The sequence below is a fragment of the Felis catus genome, chromosome D3 (genome assembly GCF_018350175.1).
Source record: "Felis catus isolate Fca126 chromosome D3, F.catus_Fca126_mat1.0, whole genome shotgun sequence".
In the NCBI taxonomy this organism is placed as follows: Eukaryota; Metazoa; Chordata; class Mammalia; order Carnivora; family Felidae; genus Felis; species Felis catus.
The window spans coordinates 26,793,512-26,810,958 of NC_058379.1; the positions used below are offsets into that span (position 1 = coordinate 26,793,512).

General features: G+C 53.6%; 1 protein-coding gene across 3 annotated transcripts in view; it reads right to left on the bottom strand.

Annotated features, from left to right (window-relative positions):
- Positions 1 to 17,447, bottom strand: part of KIAA1671 (uncharacterized protein KIAA1671 homolog) — a 201,556-nt gene that overhangs the window by 11,573 nt on the left and 172,536 nt on the right. For all 3 annotated transcript variants that reach the window (XM_045042018.1, XM_003994871.6, XM_045042019.1), the window contains 4 exons: positions 9,274 to 9,392; positions 5,252 to 5,507; positions 2,301 to 2,475; positions 50 to 174 (listed from right to left, as the gene is read on the bottom strand). In XM_045042018.1, coding sequence (XP_044897953.1) covers positions 50 to 174; positions 2,301 to 2,475; positions 5,252 to 5,507; positions 9,274 to 9,392 — 675 coding nt within the window. The remainder of the gene's footprint in view (positions 1 to 49; positions 175 to 2,300; positions 2,476 to 5,251; positions 5,508 to 9,273; positions 9,393 to 17,447) is intronic.

The window sequence follows — 17,447 nt, forward strand, 5'->3', positions numbered from 1 at the left end:
TCTCTGCACTGCCATGGTTGAGGGTCGTTCCGGGTGTGAAGCGTGGTACCTTTAGCACGGCCGGGTCCATGCCTGGAAACACGGGCATCCTCTGGGGATGGCCGGTGGGGGTCCTCTCGGCCCTGTGTGGCTTCTCCTCCTCATCAGACTCTTCCCTCCTGGGAGATTTCTCTTCTGTTGCAAAGAAAAGAGCACGAGGTCATTGGCAGCCAGCAGGTCCCCCGCACACCGTCCCTCACGTGGTCCTCATACTGGCCCTGTGCGGAATGGATCACTGGCCCAGTTTACAGACGAGGACAAACTCAGGTGCCTCATCAGTGGCAATACAGTACGATGGGTGCTCTCCTGGGAGAAGGGACAGTCAGACCCACCTCCAGGCTCCCAGCTCCTTCCAAGTCAGGGAGAGAGAAGGAAGTCTTTGGCGGAGAAAAGGACACAGAAATGCTTTCAGCCAGCAACGCGTGCGGCCCGTGCTCTTAAAAGACGGGGTTGGGGGCTTCGTGTGTCTTGTGGGAGGCCCGCTCAGAGCTGGACCAGGAAGCTGCTTCCTTTAGCCCTAGCCCCCTTTTCAGGGACTTAACTGCATGGCCATGCTGCAGCCTCGTAGGAGACACTTTGGGGGTGTGGACTGTTTGTCCCCACTCCTCCAGGAGTCAGGAGCGAGGGGCTTTAGCCTCCCGGGGGGGGGCCCTGGCACGGGCTTGGAAGCAGTGAGGGGTGCAGGGAGGGGCTGGGGAGGAACCAGGCAAGGTCTGCTGCTCTGGACCCCCCAGGCCATGCAGGGAGCTGGGGTGGGCTCAGAAGGCATACCCCCAGGCCTCCCCAGCCCCAGGCTGGCTCCTCAAGGCTGCTGGGAACCAGAAGGATGCTGCCATGTTCCTGCTGGGGGTATTGGTGTGCTTCTGTCCCCACACTGTTGTTGGGTTTTTTGTTAATGTTAATTTATTTTGAGAGAGAGAGAGAGAGAGAGAGAGAGAGAGAGAGAGAGAGAACATGAGTCGGGGAGGGGCAGAGAGAGAGAGGGAAAGAGAGAATCCCAAGCATGTTCTGCACCATCAGCACAGAGCCTGATGCAGGGCTTGATCTCACGGACTGAACTGTGAGATCAGGATCTGAGCTGAACTCGAGAGTCGGATGCTTAATGGACTGAGTCCCCCAGGTGCCCCTCCCACATTGGTTTTTATTTGCTCCAGGCAGCTCGGTGGAGTTCGGCTCAGAAAACCCAGGAAAGTGTGCAGAGAGAAGTCTTACACCCCACTGTCGGCCATGGGTGAACCCCAAGAGGACGAAGGCCCTGCAGTGGCGTGTGTGAGACTAACTGCTGTGTATGTGTAGAGTGTGGGGGGGGGGGTCACCTGCTCTGGTTTCCATTATAAGAAGAGATTTTGCTTCTTCATGTGCCTCCATGGCTCCCCAGCCACAAAGTCGAACTCCTTAGCAAGGAATCACGACTGTCCACGAGCTGGCCTCTGGCCACCTCTCTGGCACGATCCCTGCTATTCCTGGCTTGAGCCACCCCAAACCACTTAGGCCCCTGACACACACACAGATGTTCTTTCTACACACCTGCCCCTTTGATCCCATTGATAGTTTTGTCTGGAATGCCCTTCCCCGGCTAATTCCTGTTGGCTCCTTAAGATTCAATTCACAGGATTCAACCAAAGAAGTCCTCAGAGGAAAATGTGTAGCCTTAAATAACTTGCTACAGGGGCGCCTGGGTGGCTCAGTCAGTTAAGCATCTGACTTCGGCTCAGGTCATGATCTCACGATTCGTGGGTTTGAGCCCCGCGTTGGGCTCTGTGCTGGCAGCTCAGAGCCTGGAGCCTGCTTTGGATTCTGTGTCTCCCTCTCTCTCTGCCCCTCCCCTGCTCACACTCTGTCTCTCTCTCTCAAAATAAATAATAAACATTAAAAACAGTAATTATAATTTATTAGAAACAAAAATGGCAGATGATAAATAGAACTGATGTTCCAACTCGAGAATCTGGGCTCAGACCAGCAAACAAATGGAAAGAAGTCTGAGTAAATTTAATAACGGTAAAGGCAGAAACAGTAAAATCCTATTAAGTTGTGCCTCTGTCCTTTGCAACCTGTGCAGCCCCAAATTCATAGGTCATCCTGACAAAAGCCTTTTCACCTGGTTTCTAATAAGGTCTGTAGAGTAAGAGAGCACAGTTTCCTCTGTAACTGTGTTCTAATATCCTACGACCGATAAGGGCAGGAAGTTCTGCTCAGTGTCTAACCCAAATCCATCCTGCTGTTCAGCGTGGTATCTGGGCAGAAAGGGGTGCATGGCATACCCGTTGAGTCCTTGAACATCCACGCATTGTCAGCCTCGTCCTCCAAAGGAGACCTGCTCTCCGACTCGCTGACTCGGCTGCGCCGGAGGGCGTGGGAGATGGGAGCCCGGCGGCGGCTTCTCTTGCTGAGCTGCACCCGGGTCTTGAGGGCACTTGAGTCGAGGACTGAGGTTTGCTTTGGGAGCAGCAGGGAGGGGGAAGGAGAAAAGCACGGGGACCATTAACTGAGGGCACCACCCGCGGGAGGCGTGCGTAGCTTCCCTGATGCCTGAGATGCTGTTTAGGTGGTATGTGGGCCACCTGAGCCCGGGAGCCTAACTCTCTCTGCGAAACACACCATGTAGGCTGGTCACAAGAATCCAATGAAGGCGGAACGCCCTAGCACGGAGCCAGCCACCTGGTGGACAGGAATGCAAGTGCCCTTCCCCTCCGCGTGACACCTTGGGAGCAGGTAAGCTAGAGCGGCGCTTCGTATACAGCAGGAGCCTGATACGTGTTTGTTTGCTGGTTGAACGAATAGCCGAATACATCATCTCACCGAGTCCTTGTAGGAACCTTGTCCGCGCAGGGCCCATGAGCTGAGGCACTCTCTGCGTGGTCCCCCCTTTGCTCACGATAATTCAGGGCACAGGTAGGGGCGGGCAGGGCAACGCGCCTGCACCAAGCACTCGTCTGCAAGCGTCACGCTCCGAGTGGAGGCAGGCAGACGGTCAGTGATGCTTTCCGCTCATCACCTCCCACGGTGCAAGGGCCGGGGATGCAGACCACCCAGGGAGGCCCAGCGTAGAGGACGGGCAGTCACTCATTCGGGGATCGCCTGGGGGGGATGGTGGTGAGGCACTCAGAGCTCTGTGCTCAAGTCCCACTCGGTTCGAAGCTTAGCTGTGGGACCTCGAGCAGCGGACTTCACCTCTCTGAGCCTGGGTGTCCCTCTTTGTACAAAGGGGACCCCAATCATACCCGCCTCCTATGGGAAGCTGGGAGAATTCGGTGAGCCCAGGTATGGAAAGCCCTGCTTTCACACAGGGTCTGAAAGTCTCCCACAGGCAAGAGCTGTTACCGGCCAGCTCGTGTGCTTGCCTGCAGTGTTGGTCTCTCCCTCTCAGGTCTACCTTGGAGAAATTCCATCACCCAAGGCCTTGCTAGACGAGCGATGACGGGCTAATTTCAGTGAATCATTTCCCAGTTGGGAAGTGGCACACACCACACCGGGGACAGGAGGAGGGAGCTAATGTTTGTGCACCTGCCTCTCAAATTGATCACAGTGGCATCCAGCGGTGGGACCTGATGGGGCTGGGGCAAGAAGGGGAGACACGCAAGTCACAGAGCCAGTGTTTCAGACTCAGAGACAGTGGGGGCGGGGGAACTACCGAGAGGGGTGGCTGGTTGTGATTTCCCAGGGCTGCTCTTGCAGCCACAGGCTGGGGCTGTGGGTCTGGATACCTTAGTGCCGCACCTTCCCTTTCAACCTCCAAACAGCCCCCACGGGAGACCCGAATTGTGGTGGGCAGTGCATGGAGACCTCAGTGTGCGTTCAGCCAGCTGCTGGACCCGTGCTCGGGGACACCTGCATCTGAGCCACTCAGTGGCCACTTTCGTTCCCTAAGCTGCAAAATGGGGCAGGAATTTTTGCCTCTTGGGGTTACTGACATGTAAGCAGTCCAGGGACTGACACTCAGGGACCAGTGGCCGCTGACATTGCTGTTGATATTTATAATGGCCACTGAGAAAGAATTGCTTAGGTTTCTAGAAGGTTAAGTCCAGAGGATTATGTCACGGTGACATCATAGGAGCACGGAAGCTACAGCAATGCTTGACGCATAGCTTGAGCTCAGTTAAGTGTTTGTTGAATGAATAACTGAATATATCACCTAACTCAATCCTTAGTCCATGTTTATATAGGGGGTGGCCCAATGGAGACTGAACTTGTGTCTTTCCCGTCTCTGCCCTTCCTTACCCAGAGGTGCCATCGAGAGACCCAGACCATACTTAGGAGGGGGCGCTCCCTCTGAGGACCCAGAGGGAGACCTTTCTCCTCAAGCAGCAGTGTTCCTTCTCTGGGGAGAATCCGGGCCGCCATCCCTAAGAGTATAGGCCAAGACAGCGGCTTGCCTTTACATTTTGCATCATTTAGATGATGCATCCACAGGAGGATGGGCGGGGGATAGCCCTAATGTCAGAGAAGGACAACAGTAAGACTTCAAAGTTTGAAAAGGAAAATGTCCCTGACCCCTGCAGGGGGGCAGCTCCTGCGGGAGGGAAGAGGACAGACGCTGGTCTGGAAGGGGCTGGAGCAGGATGCTTCTGGGCCTGGGTGGCTGGCATCCAGGAGGCTGGGGACCCACATAAGGGCTGTCTGTGCCGGGGGCGGGGGGTGGGGGAGGGGTGGCTCTGCTTCCCGGAACTGCTATTATGCATTTCTAGAGAGGCTGGGATCCCCCGGGACCAGAGACACATCGCACCAAGCCAGACCTCGGCGTGGACACCCAGCAGGATGGGTCTGAGCAAACTCCAGACTCGGCATGCCGGGAATGGCGAACTCAGGCAGACCCCCCTCAGACGTCCCGCTGACCTAGCAGGTACGGGCTACGATCGGTTTTAACGTGAACACACACGATCACATTTGAGGTCATGGAGCCCATCGTGCTGGTTATCAGCGGATGAGGAAGCCAAGGCTCCGAGAGGTGAAGACATTTGCGGGCATACGGTAGGTCCCAGCTACAGGCAGACATCGGTCCCATCTCAAAGACTGTGCCCTCTGCACCTGCCACGGGGGGGGGGGGGGCGCGGTCCCATCTCAAAGACTGTGCCCTCTGCACCTGCCACGGGGGGGGGGGGGGCGCGGGCACACAGATTCTACCCCTGGGAGGGGCAACTGGCTGGGAGATGGTGGAGCAGCCCTTTCAGAAGGAACGACTCTTCCCGATGCACGTTCCCACTTCCTGACTCACATCAATGAAGGAGAAGTCATCCACGCTCTTCGCAGGGCAAGCGTCCGGCGGGGGCAGCCCCTCCGTCCCATCGGTGGATTCCAGGTCAGTGCTGGATTGGTCCACGCTGGTGCTCCGCTGGTCCCTGGAGCCGCTGTGCTGGTCCCCGGCCGAGGTGGCCTCCGTCTGGGAGGACAGGGAGGACAGGCGGCTGCCGGGCAACTGTTTCCGCACCGACACGGCACTGCTGTCTGGGGACGGGGACTCGGGAGCCAGACTACGAGAAAGGAGGGAAGGGAGATATGATTGTGCAGGTGGTTTCAGAGAACTGAAGTGCGAGCAAAGGAAGCGGCAGAAAGCAGGTTTGGGGTGTGTTTTATATGCCAGGAAACGACCTAGGACATCCCTGTGGGATAACCTTTCTGGGCACAACCAGGTGCTGCCCATGATGCCTCCAGAACATTCCACAGGTGTGGAATGGAAGGGGTCAGTCTTGCCTCACTCAAGACCCTCTGACCCTGTACTGGGCAGGAGTGAGGGAGCCACTGGTCACACAAGGCTACTGGGCCATCCCCATGTGGCACCTGTGAGCCCAGAGTATAAAGTACACGCGGGATTCCCAACACTTTGGATTAAAAAAAGAGAGAGAGAGAGAATGTAAAATACTGATTACACGTTGAAATGATAACATCTCAGATCTGGATTCAATAAAACAGTGTTATTTAAGTTGAGTTGTCAAGATTAATTTCCACCTGGTTTCTTTTTTACTCTTTTGACAAGGCTACGAGAATATCTTAAGTTACCCACACCTCACCTTTGCGGCTCAAGCTGTATTTCTGTTGGACAAGCGCTGATGTCAATAAAAAAAAAAAATCGCCAGCAGTCACTTGAGGAAGAGTGGGAGGTGGGGGAACCTTCCACGTGGCTCTATTCATTCGTTCATTCACTCAGGCATGCATGTGATCAAGATTTACTGAGCACTTACTCTGTGCCAGGCACTATGCTAAAAACTGAGTCCCTGAATCCTCTTCCCAATCCTGTGAGGGTCACCCTCTGATCTTGAAGCCACCACAAGGCCATCAGGTGGGATTCGCCTCAGGAAATTAAATACTGATCCCACTAAAGATGAGGAAACCGAGGCACAGAGATGTGAAGTAGCTTGCCCAAAGGGTCAGAACGGACTCTGGAATCCATGCCCTTGACCCTTCTCTGACTTCCGGAACGTCTGCCCGTGGTAATGTATTTAAGTATGGCTTGGATAACTGGGACCACATAAGACAGGAATTTATAAATCACTTAAGCCAAAAAAATTAAGCCATTAAATTAAAAAGTCTCCCCCCTCCTATTAAAAAGACACCAAAGTCAAGAGCATGGGAGAGCTATCCGGGAGGGAGGGCAGTCAGGCACCCAGACACCATCACTGATAGAAGGGGTCCGCAGCCCTAGAAGCTGCCTGAGCTACACCCCTGAGCAGAACCTCCGACCCAGGTGTACTGGTGGTTCACCCCGGGGGGCACAGCCATGCTCTGTCAGCCCTGGGATGATGTTACTCCTCGGAAGGAGCAGGATGTTGGGGTATGGGTGGGACTGAAGCAAGTCCCCGAACCATGAGGGAAATACCACCAAGGAGGCAGCAGATGGCGCCATTGCCCAGGGCTGGGGGCACAGCGGCTGATGGTCCGGCCAGGGAGAGGGCGCTGCAGTGCCTCTGGGGAACAGCAGGGGGCGTCCACCCCACAGGAGAGGTCCCAGGTCCCCCAGGCCGGGACTCACCTGGCCTTAGGTTCTGGGGTAACAGAGGCCCAGGGAGCGTGAGAGACGCAAGACGGAGATGCAGCCTTCTGCGTCCCGAGGGTTCTTGCAAGAAATTTAAGTTAAGTCTAGTGACAGGTAAGTAGGCTCATTAACAAAACACATTTCAAGGGTTAGGGGAGAAAAGGCTTTCATAGGAGCTTTAAGAAACCTTTGCTTCCCTTTTTCGTCTTCGTACCCATTCTTTTTTTTTTAATGTTTATTTATTTGTTTTGTGAGAAAAAGAGCATGGGGGAGGGGCAGAGAGAGAGGGAGAGAGAATCCCAAGCAGGTTCTGGGCTGTCAGCAAAGAGCCCGACGCAGGGCTCAAACTCACAAACCGTGAGATCACAACCTGAGCTGAAGTCGGCTGCTTAACCGACTGAGCCACCAGGCGCCCCCCCCCACCCCGCCGCCATATACCCATTTTTACTTCCATCCACCTCCACCCAACTTTTATATCGAGGGCTGTGGGACGTTACCCAGTAGAGGGTTGTGACCACCTCCCAGCTGAGAAGGCGGGGGAAGCAGGTGGGAGACCTGGGGCTCAGTCCACCCCAGCCCCGGGCGTGCCACCCACAGGCAAGAAATCTGAGTCGTGACACAGCTGGCAAGGGGCCATGCCGCAGTCAACCCAGGTCTCTCTGACTTTAAAAGACCACTCGCCCCTCACAGTGGTCACATGACCACGTGATCCTGGGGCCCCCGGCTAGGGAAGACATGAGCTGAGAACACGGCCTTGTCCACCCCCAGATGTCCCACCCAAGGCAGAGAAGAAATATCGTATCTTTAAAACCACAAACAGGTGCAGTGAACAGGTACTCCTACTATGTGCCAGGAAATCTGCTGATGGCCGTACAGATTCCCCTCCCAGCCACCCCTGTGATGGGTTGCCTCAGCCTTGGCCTCCGCAAGACAGGGCGACAGGATTAGATGTTAACACCTTCACGTGCTTACAACAGCGCTTGGCTCAATAAACCCTGGCTGTTTTTATAAGTGTCGTTCCCTTCCCACAGAGGAGGAGGACCGGAAAACCGGGAAAACGTAGCTAATTTAGCCAGAGTCCCACAGCCAGCGAGGGTAGAGCTAGAACTCAGAGGTGCCTGCCTCTTGTATCCAGGCTGTTCTTGATAACCTGAAGCCTTCTGCCACAGTCAAAACCAGGCAGACCTCTGAGGGCCCTCCAAGCCATTAACTGGGGCGATATTCTCTCTCTCAAAAAATAAACATACTAAAAAAATTTTTTGTATAAAAAGGGGGTGCATGGGTGGCTCAGTCAGGTAAGCGTCCTGACTCTTGATTTCGGCTCAGCTCATGATCTCATGGTTCATGAGTTTGAGCCCTGCATCAGGCTCTGCACTGCTTGGGATTCTCTCTTCCTCTCTCTCTGCCCCTCCCCTGCTCTCTCTCTCTCTCTCAAAAAATAAATAAACTAAAAAAAAGTTTAACTGGGGTGATATTAAATGCAGACATAGCTAATAAGGCAACATGTATAGTACGTTCCTAGATTTGTAAACATACCCAGATATGGTGAAAAAAGTCTAGACAGACATCTAACAAAAAACACTGATGCCCTCGTTAATGATCCGTGGGCTGGGATGACAGGTGTTTTTCATTTTCTTTGTAATTTCTTTCACTGTGGTAAAACACACATAACATAAAATTTTCCATCAGTGACATTTAGCACACTGTGCAACCATCACCACGATGTAATTCGAGAACTTCTTCGTTCCCCCAAAAGGAAGCCTGGTACTTGTTAATGTCAGCCCCTACCTACCTACCTACCCCCAGCCCCTGGCAACTAACCTACTTTCCATCTCCAAGGATTTACCTAATCTGGACATTTCATACATTATTTTAAGATGATTTGTATGTTCTGGGGCGCCTGGGTGGCTCAGTCGGTTGAGCGTCCGACTTCGGCTCAGGTCATGATCTCACCGTGAGTTCGAGCCCCGCATCAGGCTCTGAGCTGACCGCTCAGAGCCTGGAGACTGCTTGGGATCCTGTGTCTCCCTCTGTCTCTGCCCCTCCCCTGCTCGCGCTCTGTCTCTCTCTTTCTCAAAAATAAAATTTTAAAAAACAAATGAAATAAAATAATTTGTACTTTCTAAATTTTCTTTTTTACAACAAGAATGGATTACTCTCGTACTTACGCACAAAACAGATTCTAGTTATATAGAAATGAGGGGGCAGGTGGGCCACACTGCCATCCGGGGCCCCACCTCGCAGCCAGAAGCCCTGGGACGCCCTACCTCTCCCCGCTCTGGCGCTGGTCTGTCCACGTCCCATACTGGCTGTCGGCTTCCTGCACGAGGGTGTCGGTGTCCTTGGCTTCAGGGGGCCGCCTGGAGAAACACTGTTTCAGTTGGTCCTGTGGGGACAAGCCAGAGGGGAGATTTCTATCAGGGGAAAATGCTCAGAACCTGGTCCCCAGCTGACACAGATCACATGGCATTGCCCCTGACTCAAACCCGCCCCAGCTCCCGACTGTGCTCAGCGACGGGTCCAAATGTCTGGGGTGGGCATTAGGGCGACCAATTGCACCAATGTGCCCAAGGCATCACAGGATGCAGGAGCGTCGGTGCTGAAGGCAAGCAAGCATCTCAGTCGGTGCTGAGATGAAGGTGTCACCCTCCCCAGCACGCTGCCCGTCCTCAGGGCCCCTCTCCGCCTGGCATTGCAGGCGGGATGATCTTCTCTCCATCTCCAGTCTCCCAGGACTTGTCCACCTGGTAGGGATGCTCCCTCACCCATCCCCCGCCCCAGGTTCCCACCGCCACCGGCTTCCCATCTGCATCATCCAATATGGCATTCGTGGAGCATTTAACTGTGCCCAGCGGCAATCAAGCTGTGTGCACTCTGTCTCGCTGAACAGCAATCCCATGGTAATCTTTATCACAATCCCTGTTTTGCAGATGAGAACACTGAGGCTCAGGCCGGTCGAGTGACAAGCCCCAAATCAAACAGCCTGTGCACGGTGAAGTGGAACCCAAACCCGGGCAGGAGGCTGGGACCCCACATCCAAACGGATAACCACGGCATCCCAGGCAGCCTGGATCGCTGGGTATTCACTACCTACTCAGTTGCTATCTCTGCCCCCGGCCGGGGCACTTGGAAGGAGTGCTGGCACATGGTGGGCAGTCTGTAGACCTCCACTAAGTGACTGAACTGCTGGCTTCCCCCACCTTATTCACTTTGGCAAGTTAAAAGCCCCTTCCCTGCTCAACAACCTTCAGTGGCTCCCTAGTGCCCTCCAGCTAAAATCCCAACACGCCTTGTAATGGAGCCCCAAATTTCCTCTCCAGTGTGCCATCTCCTACCCCAAACAAACCCTTCCTCCCACCCTCCCGGACCTCCCCACTGAGTCCCACACAAGCCTCCCACATCCCAGCCTCTGTGGTTTTGCTTGCGCCCCTCCTTCTTCCTCCCATCCTCCTCAGCCAAAGCCATTGCAACCCACGGTGATCTCTCCTCCTGCCGAACCCTTCCTGCCCATGCTGGACTCACTGTGGTACCAGCTAAAGTTTGACATAGAAGGTATTTCCTCAAGAGGTATTTACTGAGCGCCTACTATGTGCCAGGCACCAGGGAACCGGGGGTGGGGGATCACAGCACAGCAGACACAACCCCTGAGGTTCTGTGACCCAGCCGATGAGCTCTTCAAGGTCAAGATGCTCCATCATCTTAGTTGACACGCTATGCTTTTCCGCGGCTTCTGCGGAACCGTCCTTGGCTGAACAAGCTTATAGGGTCCAGGAGAACGAACACAGGCCCGGGGAAATGCTTATTAGCTGTATGACCTCAGGGTTTTCACTTGGGGCCCAGAGAAGCTACAAGGGTCCAGTGAGGACACAGTCGCCACGCTAAGGGCACGGACGCCAAGGACGGGACCCATGTGACGGCTCCTATGCCTACCCCCTTCCCCATTCTCTTCCTCTCAGCTTTTGGGGACACTTGTGTGCCCCACAATGCTCAAGGGGATGCTGTGCGGGGATATATGCAAGAACGGGCATTCAGAAGAAAGCCCTCTGTCACCTCACAGACGGCCACACTCGAAGACCTTAACAACAGCTAATGTCCGAACACCCCCAACACTACTGCCTGCAGAACGCTTTTTCTTTGACGAGGTAACAAAATAACACGTGTTTGTTGTAAAACATTTAGAAATGATAGAAAAGCGCAAAGAGTAACACCCCTCATCCACTGACAACATTCTGGCATAGTCCCATCCAGAACTTTCCCTGGGCCAATTCATCGACATCCTTATCTTTTTTTCTTTCTTTTTTTTTTTTTACGTTTATTTGTTTATTGAGAGAGAGAGAGAGAGTGTGTGTGTGCGTGTATGGGAGGGGCAGAAAGAGAGAGAGAGAATCCCAAGCAGGCTCTGCACTGTCAGCACAGAGCCCGACGGGTGGGGGGGGGGGGGGGGCTCGATCCTGTGAACTGCAAGACCATGATGGAGGCAAATTCGAGAGTCGGACGCTTAACCACCTGAGCCACCCAGGCGCCCATCCACGCCTCATCTTTAATGGCTGAAGATCCCACTGGATGCACTCAGCACCGTTCGTTCATTTAACCAATCCCCAAGTGTTGGGCATTTAGGTTGCTGAACACTTCTCCCTGTTATAATCAACAACATGACGAACGTCCTCGAGGCTACAGTGACACATGTCTGTGATTATTCCCACGGAAGAGATTCCTAAGTTTAGAATCACCAGGTCAAGGGGTGGCATATTTTTAAGGCTTTGGCTTCTGATGAGCGAGCCAGTCTTGGGACAGTCTGCCCAATCTCCAGGCCCATGGGCAGCATGTGGGGGTGGCTGTCCGCACGCTTTAGGGATGAAGTCAGTCCCCGCTCGGGGAAACTGGGGACGTGTTTGCCTTGAGAGATCACCTGACATTCTCAGATGCCCTGGACCCTGAACACAATTCTCCCTGGGGCCCAGGAATGGAAGTCGCCATCTGAGCACATCCCCAGCTGCTCACTGTTTTTCAAAGATGTCACAGAATCAGGCATTCCCTAACTTAATCCCCTACACGGGTCAGATGCAGAAGCCAGAGGCTGGGGCCTTAGGGGGTTGCTGCCGGTGGCCTCGGCGTCGCTGTGCTGAGCACTTTCAGACAGCTGCACGCTGGATACGGGGCGGCGTGTGCCAAGTGTGGTGGGAGGCAGAGGGGTGACTCCTCTGTGTCACAGCTCAGGCAGAAGGGGGGTGCTGCTGTCTCTGCTCTGTCTCAGCTGTGTGGCCTGGCCACGTGACGCCACCCTTTCAAGCCTCAGTTTCCCCATTAGAAAAACGGGGGTTGTTTTGTGGCTTCAAGGACATAATCTCCGGAAATCACCAAGCTGAGGGGACAGGAGCTGCAGGTGTTCAGAACCATTTTCATGTCCCTCCCCCGGAAGGATGGGGGTCTTTCATTGCTCAGGGATGGAGAAGGGAGGTGGAGGTGGGGCCTTTAGAAATCAGAACGGCCGGGTGGGTAGGATGCCGAGGGTGGAATCAGGGCAGGAGACGGGGGCTGGATGTCAATGGCGTTCAGCAACGACACGTAGGTCTCCATCCATCCCGGTCTGTGGGCCCCCTGAAGGGATTTAGGATTTACACTCAGGGATGTGGAATCACCACAGGCAGGAATACACGCTTTCTCCCTGCACCGCCTAATGCCAGACTCGAGATTCCCCAGGGCAGCACCCCTGACTCCTCTCTCCCTCACTCCCACCATCAAATCAACACCCGGTCCTTCAAAGTCTCCTTCCAGAACATTCTGTCCGGCCTTGGCCAGCTCCAGGGTCTCCCTGCCTCCCTCACCTCTCGCTCCTCCCATTATACTTACAAAACCATAATCTGGGCCCGCAAGGTCCCTGCCAAAGCCCTTTCATCGCCCACATCCGTCAGGCTCAAGTTCAAACTCCTCAAAGTGGCTTGTGGGATCATCATTACTTGGGCTCCTTCCCCACCATCTCCTGCCCATCCTGGGCCCTCCCACTGGCTGCTCCCCCCTCATGTGCCCCCGGCTACACTCTCTCTCACCTCCAGACCCACTGGAGCAGCCACCGCCTCCCAGCTAACCTTCAGATTTCAACGTTGAGGGCTCTTCCTCCAGGAAGCCTTCCCTGAACTCACCCCTACCAAGGCTGGCTCAGGAGCCCCACGGCTCTCACCATGCCCTAGATCTCAAGTCTCTATATCTGTGCTGGGCAACACATAGCTGCCAGCCACATGTGGCTATTTAAATTTAACATGAATTTGTTAAAATTAAAAAATACAAAGGATTCAGTTCCTCGGTGGCACCAGCCACATTTCAAGGGCTCCAAAGCCACGTGTGGCTACCATGTTGACCAGCACGGATACAGAACATTTCCATCACTGCAGAAAGTTCTAGTGGACGGCACTGCTGTAGAACTTCCCACAGTGTAATAATTAGAACTGACCTCTTTTCAGTCTCCCTTGGACGTGTCCTGCTTCTGGAGCCAGAATGTCTGGATTCATTACACAGTAGCTGTGTGATCTTGGGCACGCCACTTAACCTCTCTGTGCCTCGCTGTCTGGACCAAAGAGCAAACGTTACATAATTGGCGGAATGCCATCGCAGTCACTACTCTTCAACACAGACCCCCAAGTTTGGAGTAACTCAGGGGGTAGGATTATCTAGGGGGATTCATCTTGTAAATGAGGCTTCAGAAAGCGAGCTGTTTATCAGCACTTTCTCCAATGAGTATCCTGGGAACCTTGCATGCACTGCAAATTATTCATGGCTCCTCCCTCCGGCAGACCCTCACTCAAATCAAGTGAGGCCTGAGCTTTGCTCCCCGGGTTGCGAGGCCTCGAGATCAACCACCAAAAGGCCCCAAAACTCTAATAAAAACTTTCCCAAAGTCAGACTTTTAATTAGCTTTAAGGCAGGATATTCTTCCAATTCAGGCCTGCCTCACCAGGCTGCTACAAAAACCCTCACCGTCCACAGGCAAGTAGATGCCGACAATACAGATGACAAACTAATGAATGACACACGTGTGTCCCAGTGAGTCCCCCGTCTGGAACACGTGCCAGTCTTTTCTGACGTGCATCCCCGATGGACAGCCACCCGATGCCCAGAGCCGCATTTCAGTTGTCATTTGTCACATGAGGATGACCAAATCTTATCATTTAAAGTGAGAATGACTCTTGAGTCAATTCGGTTGACCTTTCTCAGATGAGAAACCGAGGCACACAGACAGGAATTGCTGTCTGGCTTTTAGTTTTCACAGTGAGCGAGAGGCAGTGCGGGCACCTCTGGGACGCAGGGTTCCTATCCCATGCTCCTTCCAGCCCCCAACATCCACCTGCCCCCAATTTCCCAGGATGCTTCAAGAGGCTCCGATGAGGAAGTGTATGCAAAAATGGGGAAATGTGCGTGAAAATGCTCTCAAAAATTTCAAGAACTTGGCAGGTTTAAAAACCACTTGCTTGGGGGCGCCTGGATGGCCGACTCAGCTGAGTGTCAAACTTTGGCTCAGGTCACGATCTCACGGTTCGTGAGTCTGAGCCCCGCGTCGGGTTCCGTCCTGTCAGCATGAGCCTGCTTTGGATCCTCCATCCCGCTCTCTCTCTGCCCCTTCCCTGCTCACTCTCTCAAAAATAAATAAACATGAAAACAAACAAACAAAAAAACCAAAACACTTGCTCGGACTAGGAGCTCACCAAGCCCCAAGCCTCAGGTGCATGAAGACCCTGGGCCCTTGTCTTATAAGCAAAGATGACTGTCTTAGCCCAGAGCCCATAATGGAGAACTTCATAATAGCCACGCTGGCGAGGCCAGGCTAACACCCACCTTTAAGGGCCGTGTTTAAACATGCCATAACACACATCCTGAAATTTAAAAACCTGTATATCCCTCGAGTCAGCAATTCTGGTTCCAGAAATTTATCTCAAGAAAATCATTAGACACACTTGCCAAGATCTATGAACATGAAGGCTCCCTGCAGGAGAGCAAATATTGCAAAATATTGGAAATATCGTTGCAAAATACTGGAGACACCACTGCAAAATCTTGGAAATGACCTAGATGTCCAGTAAGATGGGGATCAGTGGAATGCAATCTGGTATATCCACACAATGGAATAAAGACAGCCAGGGAAAATGATGCTCAGAAAGAAATGTGTACTGTCAGAGAAAGATACCTGTCTTATACTTGCAAACATTAAAAAAAAAAAAAAAGGTAACACAACGGCACGTGTGTATGTGTCTTATGACACCAGTTTCGTAAAAACAAACACATAAACGTACGAGGAAGGTCCCACGGCAAACCACTAACAGTGGAACTGTCTGTGGGGAGTAACAGACAGGAGTGATTAAACAGGGTGTTTATTACTCATGATGATTTTATTTAATATCCAAACTTGTAGTTTTATATCCCAGTACAATCAGACAATCAAATTAATAAAATGAAATAAAACCCATTCAATCCCGCCTCCAATACGATCGTATTGCACACGCACCGTGAGTGAAGAACAAATCAGAAATCTTTATGTGTTAATCCGTATCAGAACCGGGCAAACTTTTTCTATGCAGGGTCAGACAGTCAGTCTTTGGGGCCCTGGGGGCCATTCAGTCTGTGTCCCAACTACTGGGCTACAGGCAACATGTCAGCGTGTGTGGCTGTGTTCCAATAAAACTTTACTTACAAAACAGGTGGCTGGCGAGATTGGGCCCCACGGGCACCTGGCTGATCCCTGATCTATGATGCGCTTTGGACGGCCAGCTGCGTGAAAATGGGGACTGTCCCATCCAGTGCTGCCCCCCCACCAGCACTTAGAACGATACCCGGTCTATGGTAGTTGTTGAATAAATATTTGTTGGAGGAAGGTGTTTCCAAAGACAACTTTTCTTTGCAGTGGGTACGTGCGAACTTAACCAAAAAAGCAACGGCGTTAGGGAGGAGGCGGGGAGAAGAGAAACTACCATGCCTGCATGTATTCTGGGGTGTCTGACACGTCCACCTAGGAAAAGAACCCTGAGTCAGGACGGCGCTCAGCGGCTCAGCTGACAGGGAAGTTCGGAGCAATTCAAGATGTGCAACCCCTCCCCTGTCTGCAACTCTACACTGTCAGCTGCGCAGGGCGGCTGGCTGGTGACACCTGCTCCGTCTCTGCCCCTGAGGGCCCGCAGCGCCTTCCTCTCTTGCGCTCAGTTCAGCCTTACACAACCGAGAAATGAGAGCAACATCAATGTCAAGGGCGAACGTCCTGAGGGCTGAGGGCTGGCGATGTACTCTTCCATTCTGCCATCTGTGTTCCCAGACAACCCTATGTGGTAGGAACGTCATGGACCCGTTTTACAGGGGAGGAGACTGAGGCCCAGAGAGGCGACCTGCCATGCCCGAGGTCACAGAGTTACGTGGTGGGGCGCTGGCATTTGAACCTGGGTTTGCTTGGCGCCCAAGCCGGTGCTCCCCACAGCCCATGCTGCATTTCCTGGCCCTGGTCTGACACAAGAGCTTGTTGGGGTCCTCTGCGATCATTTCACAGATGAGAAAACCAAGGGCCGGAGACAGGGAGGGATGCCCGCCAGGCCTGGCCTGCAGGGTTCACGACTCCCTGGCCTGTGCCTGTCACTACAGTCCATCTCTAGCAGCCTCTGTCGTGGGGTCACAGGCCCAGGAAGGGGAGAAGGAGGGCGGGGGGGTGGGCGGCAGGTCAAGGATGAGGATGAGCTGGAGTTGTCACATCCACACTGTGCCCGCCCCGGCCCAGGCTCTTTTAAAAAAAATTTTTTTTGTTTATTTATTTTGAGAGAGCGCGAGCAGGGGAGGGGCAAAGAGAAAGGGAGAGAGAAAATCCCAAGCAGGCTCTGTGCTGTCAGCGCAGAGCCCGATGAGGGGCTCGACCTTACGAACTATGAGATCACGACCTGGGCCAAAATCCAGAGTCGGACAGTTAAACAACTGAGCCACCCAGGCGCCCCCAGGCTCTCTTCGTAAGAGCACTGTCCGTCTTACTTCAGTCTGCTCTGAACCCCAAGGTCCAGAGTCCGCTCTCCTTGCCACATCTGCTTATCCTCACCCGTCCCCCCGGCCCCCACCCCCATGGCCACAATGACGCCCAAACCCACCATGCACCTTCCCACCACGGGCCTTCGCTCATGCTGTTCACTCTGCCCAGCCAGGTCCCGCACGTCAGCTCCGGGGGGCGGAGGAGGGGGGCGCCTGTCCTAGCCCAAGTCTGAGTCCTGGCCGGAGTTTTCTCCTTGAGCCCCAATCTCAGCTGGAGGTTCTCATCACTTGTGGGAGTTGTTGGATGCTTGTCCCTCCAGAGATAAAAAAGAATCTCCAAGATGGGGAGGGGGGCGGGTGGGAGTTGCAGTTTCTTCTCACCTTTGGATTCACAGTGCTTATTTACAGGACCTGGCACTTAGTAACTGCTCAATACATTGGAAGGAAGGCAGGA